This window comes from Nyctibius grandis, chromosome 6 (assembly GCF_013368605.1).
Source record: "Nyctibius grandis isolate bNycGra1 chromosome 6, bNycGra1.pri, whole genome shotgun sequence".
Taxonomy (NCBI): Eukaryota; Metazoa; Chordata; class Aves; order Nyctibiiformes; family Nyctibiidae; genus Nyctibius; species Nyctibius grandis.
The window spans coordinates 26,398,122-26,416,194 of record NC_090663.1 but is presented as its reverse complement, the minus strand read 5'-3'; the positions used below and the strand labels follow the sequence as shown (position 1 = coordinate 26,416,194).

The 18,073-nt window shown below is 37.4% G+C and overlaps 1 protein-coding gene across 1 annotated transcript in view; it reads right to left on the bottom strand.

The window, feature by feature from the left end:
* NWD2 (NACHT and WD repeat domain containing 2) overlaps positions 1 to 18,073 on the bottom strand; it is a 54,111-nt gene that overhangs the window by 22,228 nt on the left and 13,810 nt on the right. The window contains exons 2-3 of the mRNA XM_068404104.1: positions 10,164 to 10,252; positions 5,183 to 5,299 (exon numbers count right to left, since the gene is read on the bottom strand). Coding sequence (XP_068260205.1) covers positions 5,183 to 5,299; positions 10,164 to 10,252 — 206 coding nt within the window. The remainder of the gene's footprint in view (positions 1 to 5,182; positions 5,300 to 10,163; positions 10,253 to 18,073) is intronic.

The following is an 18,073-nucleotide window of genomic DNA, read 5'->3' as shown; positions in this document are numbered from 1 at the left end:
GAACTGAAATGGAAGTTGAGGAGATTCAGCAGAGCTGGAGTAATACAATTTGGAATTTTCTCTGAGCTGGAATGCACTCAGAATTAATTATCAACCATTTGTACTAAGCAAAGAGAACCAAGTAGCAATGTACTTCATGGAATGATTAAAGCATGCATTGTACTGTAGGAACAAAAAGACCCAGAGATGTAAAAACCATTTCACTCCTCAATTTACCATATTTTGTCTTCAATTTCAGGGTGATTTAAGGACACATCACATATTGTAAATTGCTAATATTCTTTTAAAATCCTACTGGAATCCCAATTTTATAATGCTAAGTCTTTTTTAATAGTTCATTAATGCTGAAATTAACAACAAGCTATCAATAATTTGAGAAGGATAACGTAAATCACAGTGTCTGTTCAGAGTAGGTAGAAAATGTTTTTACTGTTCTTTGGAGCAGATGATTTGAATGATGGGTGGGGAGAATCTCTTAGGTTTGTACAAACCCAAACATATTTAATTGAGCAAACCGTTACAGGCGACAAACTAACATTTCATTTCCACTTCACCCTTTCATTTTACAATTTTTCAGGACGTAGTCATGCAAGAGGAGCAGTTCAGGCAGAGACTGCGTGGTGCTGCACAGATGGAAGAAAGCACCCACATGTTATAACTTGCTGGGTGTGTTTGAAGAGAAGTGCAGAGAAGCCTGCCAGTTCTCTCATCTGTACTAAGGCATAATCAACAGCAGGTTAGTACTGGAGTATTAGGGAACCACGATAAAAGGGCAGTAAACTTATTCTGCAAACAATCACTATAGACCAATGACATCCTAAATATGTCAAGGCCTTAACTGATATCAAGCACTGTCCTTGGGTTCCTAAATCAGCAGTGTCTCCTCGCTGTTAATGGAGAAACAGTCATTCAGAAGATGACTCTGATATTACTGGAGGGACCTATATCTTTCTATTAGTTGTTAAAGGTGTCGAGACTAGATCCGTAATAGATGAATCCTGTTCATGATCAGTACTAGTTGTAGGACCATAATATAACCTTTATTGTCACTCTACCGTCCTGTCTGTATTGACATCTCTTACAAATTTACTAGGAAACATAACCCAACAAAATGTAAAGGTTCCAGTGATGCACTGAATGTATTTCGTCTTTGGTATCGTATGCAATGCAGAGTTTAAGCAGTTCACAGTTTAATAAATATATTGCATTTCAATCTCCCCATGTAGATTCCAGAGACAACCAGTACAATTTCTGCATAAAATTTGTATGGGAAGTATTTTTCCCACAGAAATAGTACCTTTCCCCTCATAAATAAAACTTGATAAATTATTCTGTAGATCAAAAATAGCATGGTATGTATTTACCTACAGTAAAGGCTATGAGTTTTTTAATGATCACGTATAATAGGCACTGATTTTACATAGCAAAAACCCAACCAAAAAAAACCCCAACCTAACCAAAAAAACAAACAACTCCCCTCTCCCTTAATTGGATCAAGTGTTGATAGAACTCAGGCAGTAGGTAAGAGGGGGAGTGTACATTCCCAAAGACAGTGTCACAGCAAATGAATTACCCATATTTTTAAGAACTGCTTCCTCCTTTGTGTTTATGAATATGTGTTCATTTGGACTTTGTTGTTTTGTATCTGAAGAATAGCTTTAGGACTTCCAATTTATGCACTGCACTAATTTAAGAACTGAATTTCATTTTTTCTCCATCTGATATCACAATGCAGGCACAACGTGCCACAAAGAAACACTTTCTAAAATCAATCCACATGTCCTAGTTAATTCTGAATAGTCTGATTTAATCCCAGATCTGTGTCTGAATTAAAAAAGCAGTAATAGAAAAGTAAAAAAAAATACCCAGCTGAATGGAAGTGGTACATTTTATAGAACCTTCTCAAGAAATGGGAAGGTGCCCAAAGCCTGCAGTGCCAAAGTCAGTTTTTAATTATGTTACTATAAATAAATATTAAAATAAATAAATAAATTAATAAAAAAATACTACTAATTATGCTTTTGGAGTAGAATCATCTTAAATTTGTGTTGTAAATGAAATAAACCCCATCCCACTAAGGTACAACCGAGCAAAAACCAAGTGTGCATAAAGAGATCTCTGTAGTTTTGCCAGTCTAGTCATTGGGAGATCGATTACTCTGGCCCATACTTGGAAAACCTGGAACAAATATTGAAGTCGCTGACTCACTGCAACCTCTTTGCTAACTGTTTTGTTCTCTTTAAAATTTCTTATTTGGCTTGATTTCTTTCCTTAGTAACAATATCAGGCAGGCAGTTCTTAACAGCTTCAAAATTCTGAGCTGCTAAAATATGCAGCAACGGTACATCACAAGGTTTCCTTCACTGTCAGAGATTTTAGAACATCCAGGTCTAAGGACACTGGGTGTTGCTACAGGAAAAACACTATGCCTTTCTGTTCCAACTCTGTTTTTTCATCAGAGAAGATAAAAAGCAAAAAAATAAACCCAGAAAACTAAATTTACTCACATAAGATGGAAGCTACCCAAACTCTCTAGAGATCTGGGCCAACGTGTGCTTGTGTAAGTGTCATGACAGCATCAAACTCAGCCCAGACTCAGTACTCCAAGTGTCGGGCTCTTTACGGTCAAGCGCTGAGGACGGCCTTTGTTCCCCAGGGCTCTGAAACTAAATAACAGAGTGAGGCAGGCAGGTGAATGAAACAGAGCCAGCGAGATGGTTGTAAGGGTGTGATAAAAGTACAGAACAAGACATGCTACAGCCTGTTCTTTGTCTAATCTTTGGCACGGAGAGAAGGGATTTCCAGCCTTCACAGCAGGCAGTGTTTTGTATCCCTTCTGTCCCCACAGGATACTGTGGTTTCAGTTTGCTAATTCTTCCCTTAAAAAAATATAATCAAGGACTTGCAGTTTTTCCAGAACTCTTATTTGTCTTATTATGACAAGTATAAGAATTAGAGTTCACTTAGCTATGTTTAGGTATAGAGGAGAAATCTACCTTTTCTAAATTATTTTCTTAGCAAATATATTCTAGAGAAGAAAATTTGGAATAGCAAAGGCATGGTCTTAAAATTGTTTTCCATTGAAGTCTAACATCAAAACACAGGTTAATAAGTTGGAATTAAAGCTGTCAAAGGAGAGTGGCAGGTGTCCTTTGACGTCTGAGTGACATGCATTTCCACTACCCTTCCAGTTGCAATAAACAAGTGACTATGGGGAGGACAATCAGTAGTATATCAGTAGCAAACAGAAGCAATGTTTTTTTACTTTCAGATCAATCCTTGAAAACTCGTAACAAAGACATGTAAGAGCAAAATGCTTGTAACTTAGTAAAACTTACACTAACAATTAGTATAATAATTGACAAAATTAGTCAAGTAGGATTAGGCATGTTTTCTTGAAAACATTCAGCCTGATGGATAGATGCTGAACAAGTCTGTCTTTTACCCTGTATGCTCTGGTACTTCTACAGCACCAGAATGAAACTGGAACTGAATTTGTGTCATGTAGGCAGGATATCTGTTTTTTTTCTCTGCAAGCACTTTGTCTTAAAATATGCTGGTTGTCTTAGACACAAGCAAAGAGTTTTATAGAGGTTAATTTAACTTGAGACTTATCCTAATATTCTCTGCAGTCCTACAACTATGCATACAAAAATAATTGTCACACATTCCCTGTTTATTTCTCACAGAGATGGAGCCTCAAGACAGCTGATAGAGAACTAAATGTTTTGGAATAATATAAATACTTAACTTTTAGAGAAGTATCCTTGATCATAGCAAATCCCACTCATCGTGGCTGTTTTTGTACTTTCGCTGAAGTCTCCCTTGCACATAGCACTTCTCATATACAAAATGAACCCACATTCTTCCCAAATCATCTTGTCTTTTGTTTTGATGCTTTAATAGATGCTGTTAAGTATGCAGTATATACCACTAAATAGCCAATCTCATTAGAGAGATTCTCTCTCTAGATCTACACAGAAAGTTAAAGAATAGCCTTACTCTTCACAGATAAAAGAGTATATGCTACTTTCTAAGCAGCTGGGAAAAGGCATTTATCAAAAGTCATATATTTTTTGTCTATGCACTGAAAACTGATACAGTCAGCATACCATGCACTAAACTGGTCTTTAAATATTTTTCAAGTTAACTTTGTTAATCTTAAAACATGGTAAAAATCTTTCTAAGCACAGAAGAAAGAAAATGCACTACCCTGAATTGTATTAACATAAAATCAGTGACAGCAAAATCTATCATATATGATTCACTGGAAGGGGGAAAAGCACACCTGGCAGGATGTTATATATACAGCCTACTCCCAGTGCCTCTCAGCTATTAGAACCCTGCACAATGTTTGGCATGACTTCATAAATTCATACTGCTTCAGCTGTAAAAGCTGTGAGGGATAGCTGAAGACTGTTGAGCTTGATGTAAAACAACAGGTTCATCTACATAAGAAGACCTCTCTGACATTAAAATAAATATGTAAAGCTTTATAAACCTCTCCTGTAAAAGTCGTTCAGTCTCTCCTTTAGGCCTAATAGGAAAGGCCTGCAAAGACCTCTCTTTTTTTTTTTGCCAGCTTTACTGACTCTTGAAGAATCCTAAAAGCAATGCTTGTTCTGGCAACAGTACAGAGAAGGCAGAGAGCAGGAAAAACACAAAGACTCAGAGCCTCCTCAGGTTGTCACCAACCTCCAGTGTTTTCACACTCTAATACCTGGCATCGTAACTTGTCCTGGGTTTAAGACACGAAACAGCAAAATGCAGATCAGAGCAGATAGTTCTTCACTGCTGCTGTGCTTTTGTAAGTCAGTCCTTCCAGGCCAGGCAATAACGCATGTGTGAGAAGTGCCAAGAATTAATTAATGGTGGCCTCCTTAAACAAGTAGCCCTATACTTCTGTTGTGACAGCAGTACAGTCAGACCTTGTGGTTTCTAAACCCATCTTGCTATGGGGACTGATCATGAAAGATTCTTCTTTCTTCTCCCCTAATACTGAGTAATCACTGTTAATCTACAGTGCTGTATAGGGAAACATTTGGATGCAGTATAGCAAACGTACAGCAAGGAATAGCAAATATTTTAGAAAGAAGAAAATACATTTGTTACTGAATCATGCATGTTAGGATAGCTAACATTGTATTTTTGTTGTAAAATAAAACATTATTTTTATACCCACAACAAAACATGGACCTGCAGAACTTTTCAAGCAATCTTCCAACAGCTTCATACGAGTCTTTTGCAGCTCAGGACTGTCCCATTCGTCTGCTTCAACTCCGCAGTATAAGTCTATGACCTGGAAAATAGTATGCAACATTGTTACTTTATCATCAAATTAAAAATTAGCTTTGTCAACATTTTGTGTACTGCTAAGTGTCGCTCTGCAGTGCAGTAAAAGGCAATGAGGTCTATATCCAGGCCTTACACAGACTGGCAGGGTTTCCTTAGGCAAATGACAATTGAAGCCTCTTATTTTCCCTCCCAGATAGTCCTTCCTGGGACAATCTCTCATTTCATATTCTTTTTTTTTTTTCAGAGATTAGCATGACAAGATCTTGATTTGATGTAGTCTTTATGTGCTATTAGATTGCATATAATGGATAGGTAAGAATAATGACAAAGGCATTGATAAAATCCTGGCTCTATGGAAATTAATGGGAGTTCTGCTGCGGATCACAGTCAGACCATGATTTGACACCCTGTGTCACTTGTATCCACAGGATATAAACTCATCCTGTGCATATGATTGAAAAGAAAGAATATTTGCAGTTCTGTAATATCGTACTTCCTTTGTTAGCTGGTCTTTGTTACTTTGGAAGCAGAGATTGTATAGATATGCGATGGCAGACAGCTTGCTGTCCAGCCTTTCATCTGTAGCTACAGACTCAGTTTTGTGATGGTAAGTAGTTGCAAACAAACTCCTGGAATAAACTGCAATATGGGTGTTTGTTAAACTTATTTGAAGAGATTAAGTGATGAAGTGTGATTTCACTACACGTTTTAACTAATAGGCTGAATTCTTACTGTGGGAAATTGAATTTGAAAGAATAGGGATCATATGTATGCATTTCTTTTGGAATAAAACTTATGGTACATGTTACTACTCTATCATTTAAACTACTATTGATTGTTAACATCATGTATGTAACTTGAACAAAAAAAAGTCCAAATGGATAGTTTAAAAAAATCAAAATTGTATTAAGACATGAATATATTACAATATTGTTTATTGTAATATTATTTATACAGTGGAAGTACTCTTCTGTTTCCGTAAAAAACAGAATCACAAACCTAGCTGTTGTCTAAACAGATCACAGAATCAGCCTGAAGACCTAATATAAGAACTAATAATGGGTTGATGTAAAAGTAAAATTCACCAGTTTATAGCTGGTTAATCTCCTTGGAAAATTTCTCGTAACTGTAAGTGCCAAAGTTTAAGACCTAATCCTAGAAGTATTTATGCCCATGTTTAATTTCACTGTCAACAGTCTCATTGGTTATTTCTGCCAGAAAAGTTTGGGACATGTGTCAGCGTTTGCTGGAGTAGGCACACTTTTGCCAAACACAAGAGGCAGTGTACTGTCTGACTGATGATAAGTGAAATAGCCCAATGTATAGAATGCATTGTAACTTACACTGCCAAGAAAATACACTTAATATCTTTATTTTTTTACAGAAATTCTGTTCCAAAATTTTACTGGAACAAGCAGCTTCTGCTTTACAAAACTGCACCTCAAACAGCCTTCCTATTTCCCTCATTTGCACTGATCTCTTCTCTGTCCTTTTCTCTTTTAGTCTCATTAGGAAAAAAGTGTTCCCTTCTTTCCCTCTTCCTTCTATTATTTATCTATACAACTTCATTATTGAACTTCACATTCTATTCAGATGTCTGATTGCTTGAATGATGTATGACAGAGTTTAAGTATTCTAGTCATAGAATTAGAGCATCTTAGCATACAGTAAAAAATATTTGAATTACTGGTTGAATTAATTTATTGTGCTGCTCAAGTTCATCTGAAACATAAAAGCAATTTCTATTTTAATTAGCTGTTCAGAAATCGCGTTAAGTCTGTAAATGCGAAGAGGAAATTCTCTGGAACAGCAGATATCGTACGGCCTCAGTGGCTGCCTTCTGTGTGTTATAATGTTATAGATTATTTTATGGGGTAACACAATTTTGGCGCATAGTATCTTAATGTGTTATAATTTTGTCCTGCAAGAGGAAATATTTTAGCAATCAGACCTCTGAAGACACCAAGCATTTCAAAACGAGGGACTTACTGGTTATTCTTTATGATAACTAGAATAAATACAATTTATAAAATTAAAGAAATGGAACAAGAAGACAACTGTATCTGATGTTGAAGTACATTTTCACTTATACTTGGAAAAACTGTGTGACAAACACCCACTCTAACCTTCAGTAAGGCTGCCAAGGTGAGATGACAGCCAGTACTCTGTGCGAGAGCTACTTACACACAGTGGACTGACACCTGTCTAGTTCAGTTCCACACTGGTCACCTAAGGGAGACTTTTCATTCATAATTCAGTGTTTCCTTTTGCTTATTTTAGCTTTTAGCCTACCAATCTTACAGTTTAACAGATTTTTCTCAGGAAATGAAATAATTTTATCTTTATCACTTCCAAGTGCTTAAAAAAACACTTAAGAATCTCATTCATGCAAAATTCCACTTTCCTTGTACCATATATCACATGGTGAAAATTATTTGCAACAGCTCATTGTTCCCAAGAAAAGAGTATGCTGCTAATTAACTATGGTTAGTTTTCCTCAAAAATTTTTTATTACAACTGCTTTCTTTGAACCTCTCTGTCCTCCCATAAAAAAATACTGTATTTCAGGTACAAAACATCATGCACTCTAGAAGTCTTCAGCTTACTTGCTTTCTGTCTTCACCAATACCTGTTTTTCAGAAATATTTTCTGATTCAATGAAAAGGAAGTCCATCTAGCAAACAAATTCATAGGGTGATTGAATATATTCAGTTCTGCTTCCACACACATGGTGGCTATGTTCCCTAACAGCTCGCAGCAACTTGAGGATGCCTGACAGATCTCATGCTTTGCAACAACTGAAACACACATCAGTGCAGCCAAATGACTCAGCGGAAGCTGGAGCAATGAATGTACTCAAATGCATTTTCATTTGGGTCATGATTTATCAGGAAGAGGGCATCTTCAGGACACCCTATATTATAGTGCATTTATGGTAGTCACATGCAAGGTAGTTCTTGTTTGGTCAGTAGAAGATTACATATCAGGATGAAAAGTTATGTGTTCTGCTCTGCACAGGGAAATATAAATTTATTCCTGTATCTGAAAAGTACATAATACTTCTTGACACCACTGCGATAAAAACTGTAGTCTTGATTTTGCATGCTAACCTAAGAAACTCAATGTATAAGGAATGGAAAAGGCAAAAATCAAAGTTTTGATAAAGTCTACCTCAGAGCCTCCTCCAAAATGCTTTAATACTTTCCCTTGGTAATTTTTTGTACAGGTTTTCCTACTTTGCTTCCACAGAAAAGTGATAGCTTTCTACCTGTTTTCAGAAATGTGTCAGTGGAGCTGTCTCTCAGACCTCATATCGCATAAGGATGTTCCTAGTATTGAAAATATATAATAAAATAATTTGCTTCCATGAATATCAACTAGAGTAAACTTAATTATTCCTCCCCTAGAGACTACATTACAATCTATTTGAAGAAAGACATGTTTCCTCTCACAAAGAATTCAGTGGATTATGATCTACTTGGAAGAGACATTTCCCTCCTGTCACTAAGATGTCTCCTCAAAGATGACTGAGAAATAAAAGAGTTTATATTTTCCATTAATATCACATGGTAGTAACAGGAGAAAACTGCTTTATTATTTAAATATCTTTTGCTATTCCTTGCATGTACCACTGCAGCTGGGACTTCCCAATCAGCTGATGAGCTGGGACCTTCAGCTGAAATTCTTTTATAGCCATAATCAAGAATCACTCTGGAATTTACCACCATGCAGACTCAGCAACTCCACTGTGACTCAGGGAATTAAACCCAAATATCCTAATTTAAGAACTTGTTATTTTGATTAAAAACCAGCTGCATGTGCATCAAGAATAATACACTGGGAGGAACAGGATGTTGCATAAAAGGCATTAGCTGTTTCCAAGTAAGCTACGCTCTGGAGAGCTGAGTTTTTGGGGTCACCAAGATGGGAGGTTAATACTAGTATGTAAGGAAGGCTTGAGGATGTAGAATCAGAATTTTTGAAAAATTGAACATTTTTACAACGTCGCAGGCTATATTTGTTTCTCTTAGCAGAGAGTGAGTTCCAGGCCTGCTGACATATAGGGCTTTACTGGATGACTTTACTGGACTGTGAATTAGGATATACCTGACTTAAAAGTACCAGTGACTTTAACTGTTAAGCCAAACTCATGTGTTTTAAGTCAAATGCAACAGTATTTATTACCAATTGGCTCTTACCAAAGATGTGGATGGATCTATGTCTTCCATAATACAAAGGAAAACATGAACTGACTGAAGCAATGGGAATTTTACAATTTACATTAAAGGATGCAAATTCCATAGTATATAATCACAACAGAAATGTTCCACATTCAATTCATTTTGGTAATCAGTTTCAATATTCACCTTGTTAAATTATTTTCCACGTTACAGTGGAAGACAAACCCGTAGTGAGAATAGATATAACAATGATGTGAATATATAGATCATGCTACTTCAATGATGATTACATGAAATTAAAAATAGGTTGCATTAACTTAAGTATGGTTTCTAGAAGTACAACACGGTAATTCAGATGTTAACATTATTTCTTCTTAAATACTTTGCATATCTAAAATAGAGGTGGTTTCATTAAGTTTCTAATGTGAAAGTCATCATTTTGTTGCCATATTGCTTTTACCACCAATGCAGTGTTGCATTGTAAAACTGTAGTTTTTTTCATTTATTCAGAATTTACCTCAAATCCACCTGTAAAATAATTTAAGTTCATCAATTCAGTACAGTTAACATATGAAATATATTTTTTTCAATTTTCTGTTTTACCAATGATATTTAAAAATGTCACCTGTTCTAAAGGGAGTTAATTTCAAGAAAAAGTAACACAAGATTCAACACGACAAAACCTACCTGAAATTCCAGCCCATAGTTTTCCCTGCAGAATTCTCTCAGCTTAGGATACACGTGTTCTCTTAGGGCGTTCCTTTCTGCTATTGTATCTGTGTTGGGGAAAAATGTTTTTAAACAATATTTATATGAATTCTGTTCTTTTAGTCAGAGATACATGTTTATCACATAAAAAAGAGCCCTGAAAACATCCTCACACACATAGCCTCCCCTTTCACAATGAAAATCAAGTGCTAGGATTTAATCTCCAAACTGTATGTTGTACAAACACATAAATATGTTTGTATGTGCAACATTAGGCTTCATACACATCTTAATATTGCAGCATATTTCAATACAGCACAGCTGAATTAATGTTGTAATTCAGCAGTCAGAATTTTGTTATCAGTTTGACTTCTATTTATTTTTCAGAAAGCTGAATTCTATGAATTAGAAACGCCATGGAACAAAGAGATATACCAAAGATGAAATAGATCTTTATACTTAGAAATAAATCAGTAACATGGATTAATGACATTGTGTCAAACACGATCACTTTCTTCACCATCTTTAATCTGACAATATCTTAAAAGGAAGAAAGCTGTTAATAGCATTATTTATGGTATCTTTTGGTCCAGGTGATTCCTGCTATCATGCTAAATGCACAGTTTGGACATCATGTTATTCGCACCATGCAAAATGACATCTGTTTTCATAATGAAGTACAATATGGCAATGATGCCAAAATTATTACTAAATTCTGTCTGTCCAAGTTAATCTGAACACATTTATATAAAACATATCACTCAAGAAACATACAGTCAGGTTTGAAGTAAATTTGGTTAGTAATGAAATCTTGCATAGATAATAAATTTTATTGTCTCTCCCAGTAAGACTAAGACATGTGATGGATTTTGCTAGGTTTAGATTGTGACCAGTGTTGACTGAGTTAAGACACAGAGGGAGGACACTGTTGCTAAGTTATTTTCAAAACTAAACCACAACTGTTGTAAACTACTAGATCTGAGCACTAGGTAATAAAAATAGAGAGTGTTAATTTATGAATGATGCAAAACATCTACTGCAGTTAAAGCAATATTTGTATAACTGCACTGAAACAAAACAATAGGTTAAAACTGATTTAACAATCCCCATATTGTTGTAAACCAGAGATATGTGTGCAAATTAAACAATGATTTGTTTATCAGAGTCCCAGCTGATACATCTAAGTCAGAGGTCCATTCATAGAATCATGGTCACAGATTTATATTCTTTCTTACTTTGACAATTCTAGGAGAATGTGAAATCCATAATTTAATTAATTACACCAAAATCTTAATATCCTTCTTAATATTTAAATATACATTTGAAATATTACATAAATGTGTGCTACAATTACCATTTAACTTTATTAACAGAAAACAATACAGAACACCTCCAGAGAAATTATTTCTTATGAAATCTGCATCAAGTTAAAAGGCTATACCACAAAGGCTCAAAAGTACAGCCATGAACTTCGTCCAGTTTATCTGAATTACCACAGTTCTTCATTCACAAACTTTTGATGGGAAAAAAGTCAAAGGCATAGTAGTTTTCATAAAACATCCTCTCTAAGTGCAACAGTATTATTTATTTATGATTTCATGTTTTAAAATATACTAACTATGCTAATCTGTTATGAAGACAAGGAACGGTCCAGAAGCATTAGTCAAGTCCTTGCTCAGTTGCAAGCTTTCTATCTGAACACTGCAAATAAGACAGACCCTGCTCCCCTTTACATTCGGAGGAGTACGGCCTCACTCCCTCTCTCCTCACTTCCCTCTCAGGAAGTTATTACCTTCCTCTCCCAGGCTGTGAAGAGGCTGCAGCAGGAGTTCTGTGCCCAGCTCTGGGCACCCCAAATCAGGAAGATGGGGAGGAAACTGGAGATGCTACTGAGATGGTCAGGGGTCAAAAGCACATGGCCTACAAGGGGAGATTGAGGCATCTGGGCTTGTTTAGTCTGGCAAAGAGTGTAAGGGGAACCTAACCACAGCCTATAGCTACTTCTAAGGCACTTACAAAGATGATGGAGCAAAGCCCTTTGTGGCAGTGTCAGACAGTACAACAAAGGCAACGACAACATGGGAAGTTCAGGCTGGATGCTAGAAGCTCCTCTGTCCTTGGAGCTCTTCAAGACTCGATTAGACAAGTTCATGGTTGACCAAGTTACTGTTGGCAAAACTTCAAGAGGGAGATTAGCCCAGATGACTCCCTGAATCCCCCTTACAACTAGCAGTGATGTGTCTCAGAAGAACTGGCAGGTTTGGCTTAGTCATCCAGGCCCCTCGTACAGTGCCTGGGAAGACTTTTGCTATTGTGTGGGCCAGTGGGAGCAAAACTGTAGAGCAAAATAGCTGGTGCCAAGGACCCAATGTCCATGCCATATCTATTTCAGGGGATTTTACTTTGGATTGGGCTCAACCCCCACAAACATTTGAAGTGCATTAGGTGAGACCCTGGAGTTTTACCTTCCTGTTTTTCATCCAAAAGGAACCCAGTTCATGCACACCAAGACTGTTCTATGATGTGAGTCAAAGTATATTAGATAGTGATGATCAAGAGATTCACCTCAGATAGGTACTCCAGATCTGGATGTACAGATGCATCCTACAAATATTTAGGAATGGAGTGCAAAAAACAACAGTCTCAGCCCAGAGCTGCCTGAGTTAGTACACACATAAGGAATAGAGAGACGGATGAGTTGCTCCCTCCTTAGGATCCACAGTCATTAATTTTCTCTCATACTTTAGTGCCTAAGTCAACCTTTTCTTGCAGAACGTAGTACACAGCTAACAAGGCTAATTAGCCGGAGGGTTGCACTGTGCTGACGCAGCAGTATTATTTTGGCTCCAAAGCAACTTTTCTCAGTGCCAGCTTGGAGTCACTGTACTGCGTGGTGTTGCTGTACCTTGCAATAAAAGCTACCTACGTACTTTGCTTCATTTGAAATACTTCAATTTTTTTTTTTTCCTTCACAGTAACTGAGGGCCTTAGATCAGTCAGTGATAGAAGACTATATATTCTATATATTTTGCCTTAATACAGGTTAATTTTGGCATGCAAGTCTATGAAAACACAGAGCATCATATCTTCACAATTGAGTAGAATAAACTGTCGAAAACCAACTTACTATTCAGTTACTGAGCTAAACCAAAATGATTCTTGCCTCTCTAAACTGAAATTAATCATGACTACAGCTTTGTTATTAAGGAAGCAACAATTCACAGCTCTTGTTTGCAGTTACTTACATGATCAGTGTGACAGTGGACAGAACAGTCCTAGCAGGGAACTAAAATAGCCTAAGCTGCAGGAAAAAAAATTATTGGAAAAGGGCAGAAGTTGAGAGTAAACATGATTAAATGATAAATGGGAAATATATTGTCTGAGGTATACAACAGATAAAACCGTGTTCTGCTGCTTTGCATTTATGCCCATAGGACTTACCCTGCAGAACCCCACTGGCTCTAGTTTTAGAATATGGTACTGTTCCCTGCAGCGTAACGTGCAGAGTCTTGTTCAGAAAATGAAACAACACAAAACCAGAGTAGTGCTACATTTCTAATACCTTATAGATGAAATAGAAAGAGATAAAACATTGCTTCAACTAAAACTGTGTTCTGGATAAGACACTCAGTGTACCCATGCTGTATTTTTATTCCTACCTCCAAATCTAATGGAATGTGCTTATCTAATTGGAATTTGAGTCTGGTGCTTATATTAATGAATTTTAAGAATTCCTGTATTTTTAATAAGTTGTGAAACTTTAAGAAAAGAGAAGTGCATATAGTTAAGATGAACTACAGTAATTAGTATGGATGGCAGAGAAGCTGTGTTAATTAAATAAAATCTAACCTGATTTACAGTGACAGCAAATCTGTGAAGCTGGCAGATCCTAAGAACAAAAATGTCACACAGGCAAATTCCACCTTCCAGGCTGCTGCTGAAGATGAACAGATTAACTAAACTATATTCTTCTAGCAGCCAAAATGAGACAGTAGCTGTGAGATAAGCTTTATACACCTCCTAATGTTAATTCTGATACTCTAAAATCCAAATGATAGTCCACAACAAACTGTGGGAATGAAACTACATCTGCAAAAATGTTAAGACGACTTAAAAAAGCCCCAACCCTAAATTCATCTCCAATATTTAAATCAAACCAAAAACCAACCCGGTCTTGACTGAGGCAGTGACTTGCTGAAGGCATATCTTTCTTGCAAGTGCTAACTCTTGCAGACAGTTGCCTCCTAAGCCAGTCCATAACCACACCATCCTGCCTAGCCCTACACTTTGAACTGACTGAGAATGCCATCGGAGCCCTCCCTCTCCCCGTGCACCCCCAGTGTATTGCTGAGGATAGAACTGAATTAGCCACGTATGCATTTACAGCCCTTCTGCCAAATAACAGGCAATCGCTGTTTAAACATGACTGTTTGCGTGAGGTGTGACTTCTGAAAGCTTGTAGCTCAGTCAAATCACTGCCAGTTTTCATTAGAGTACTCCAAGGTGCTGCTTCTCAGCATGAACTATTTTCATGCCAAAGTCTGACCTTCATACACAAGCTGTTCTGCTATTAAAGCCGCTTATTTTATTTTTAACAGGGAAAGGACATTTTACACTCTTGTGTTAGTAAACAGATTATGTGTATTTACAAACAGTTGCCAAACATTAATCTCTGGGATAAAATAAATCATGGAAAATAGCCTAGTTGAAGAAAATTTCAAAACGTATATGCAAGTGAACAGAAAGAGTTAACATGGAAGCCTGATGGAAATTGCCCATTTTCAAGCACCACTTATTCTGCCCTAAGACCAAATAGTTTCGCTTCTTGCTGGTGTTTGTACTGGTCTGAGTTCAGCCACAGTGATGTTTCACGCGTGTGGGCTGCAGTCACACGATGACTCTTCAACCAAGGCTCGACACAGCTGAATAAAGAGGTTACGCAGCCCCATCCTGTTATGGTGTGTTGCACAGCGAGTGCCAATGTGGGGACACTGAGCCCCGCTCAACCACTCTCAAAGCAGCAGCGCATTCAAGTTGAGAGTCTGTTCGCAGAAACGTAACCTGTGAGTAACCTTACACAAGCATGATGGGAGCTAAGACCCTCAAGCAGGGGAAAGTCCTAAGCAGGAAGGGTGTTTGCGCTGCCACAGTTTGACTGACAGAGGAACGTGGCATCACCCAGCTCGCGGAGCCGGCAGCACAACTGACTGACATAACAGGCTGAGGCAGGCAGCTGAACCTGGAAGGACCAAGGCAGAAAAAGAAGAAAAAAGCTGCTCTTGCAGCTGTTCAAGGTACCACAGAAATGAACGTCATATGGGGTCACAGAGCTGCCTGCAGGTTTCATCTCCAGCCCATTACCCAGGAAAGAACAGCTCCTTGTATGCACAGAAGAAACAATTTCTGTATCACCCCCCCGTGCCTGGTGTTCCCGTGCTTTGCAGTGGCTCAGGACAGAAGCTTGTTGGGGGTCTTGACCTCACCTCTTCCGCAGCCTACTTCTCTGCTAGCTTAGTCTCCTGCACAAATGCACACAGATATATTTATTACCACATAATGTTGGAGTCTTCTGTGCAACTATGGAGGTCTGGGGCCCTGGACGAGCAGAGAACATCTTCTAATCTAGTCCTGAATGCATATCCACTAAGATACCCTGCTGTTTGCTTCCTCTAAGTGTTCTAAATGCTTAGATTTGCTGGACGGGTAGGACAGATTCTTGCCATAGGATTTTTTTTAATGCACTGCAATATTAAAAAATGGGGGTATTTTATAACCATTGTCTACTAACTGCAGTGAGAACTTCTGTACTTGAATTATCTAAGGATATGATGCAAATAAGGTTTAAAATTACTTAGCAGCAACACCAAGTAAGGAAGTGGCTGCCAAACCTCTTAATGCTAGTATGTTCTTGTCACATAGGACTATTCAACTGAATTATTCCTTTTAAACTGCCTTTTTTTACAACAGCATTGTGTATTACCCCTGATACTAAAAGCTTTGAATACCAGTAGGTAATAAATGTCCCTAAATATTATGGAAACCTTGTCTCTGAAAATAATACCATAATAATAAGTCATTTGCATTTCTATAGTGCCTTTCATCTGAGAATCTCAGAGCACTTTGCAATGAGTTTGAATCATGTAGCAGGTAAGAGAGGGAAAAATGACTTGAGCTACCTAGTACCCTTCCCTTCCTAGAAAATTAACTCCATAGGTTCTGTTGTCATGTCCTTCCCTTGGGGTTTCTGTGAGTAGAGAGCATTAGTATAAGCATCCAAAGCTCCCCAAGACTCTTTTAGGGAACGGGAACAGATTGGTCTGGGTCATTTCTTCCAGTGTGCCCTCCCCAAACAACATTGCCAACCTTCAGGTCTCTACTGGCTCTTTAAGAAGGCAAATGAGAAACTGGACAGACTGAAGGCCATTCATTAATTCAACTAAAACTCACAACCGACTGTAACCCTCCAAATAAATTCTGACTAGCAAAATACTGCAACAGTCCTTCAGCTCAGATGTTAGCACTCTAGCCACCAGGATATTGCATAATAACATCGGTGGCATCTCCCTCTCCTCAACTTTAAAAAAAATAAATACAACAACAGTGGGATGAGCGTTTGAGCCCAAAGGAATGGCCACTTGGCATGAAAATCAGAAGAAATAATGGGAAGTAACATTAAAATAGTAAGTAATCCTGAAATGTGTCTCTCAATTGTGAAGAAATGACAGGATGTGACTACAAATTTGTGGTCTACACCAGAACATTTAAACAAACACATTTTCAAAACAAAAGACCTAACTATCTGAGGCAGGATTCAAAATGTAAGGCATAATTATAAGCCTAAAACTTCTGCTTGCAGCAATTAGCTCTTCTCTTTTAGCCCCAAATCAAACAATATCTGATTTAAAATGAGGTGTAGTTTTAAAACTTATTTCTCTAAAATGTTCCTTACTGTCAGTTCTGTAGGATGACAAACTTAAAACAACACATATAGAATATGTATTTATTATTTTTTTAATTATAATGCTTAATAGCTGGGCCACATTTCACAGTGACATCTTACTTCTAAAATACCCTGCATCTTGACTCTCAATATGATTAACCAGTGCCACCTATTGGCTTAACAATAACACCCAGCCGTCAATTTATCTACACAAAAAAATGAGGCAACTACTAAAATCAAAGGGGTCAAGACATGCATTAAAATACAGATTTCTGTGCAAATATCAGTATGGAACTGACATGACAGAAGGAAAAGCACTTCCTATATCTAAATATCAAAAGACTTTTGATTATTCACACGATTGTGTTCTGAATTTAAAACAAATGTTCTGAGTTTTATTATGCATACAATATGCTTACATGAAACAAATTTGGATTCTGATCCAAAGGCTGGTGAAGTCAGTGGAAAGATCTGTTAATCTCAGCAGATCTTAAATGAAGTTCTGCATTTGTGGCATGTATTGAAACCCAGTACCTTCAAATGCCTTACTGACTTCCACAGTGTTTCAATCCATAAATAAATTAATAAATAAAAAAACACTACATACTCATTAAATCTAGTGGGTATGGTATGAATGAGGACTCTGAAGCAGAATTTTATCTCATAATGTGTCCTAATAACTAACCTCACATTACCCCTTGGGAACACAGCACCCTTACATGTAGATGTTTTTAAAGAAAAAAGAAAAGTTAGGTTGACCTGGAATCCTTTCCCAATCCTGCAAATGGTCCCTAGGTTGCAGCTTGGGTGCCTAGATGTCCTTGCATCCCTTGCCTATGGTTTGTGGCAAACACTGCAAATGCAAATGCATCTGCGTGCAAATGCCAATGCACAGTGGGAGCTTCAGTGGCACCATGGGTTGAAGGCAGAATCTCTACAGGGGGAGAAT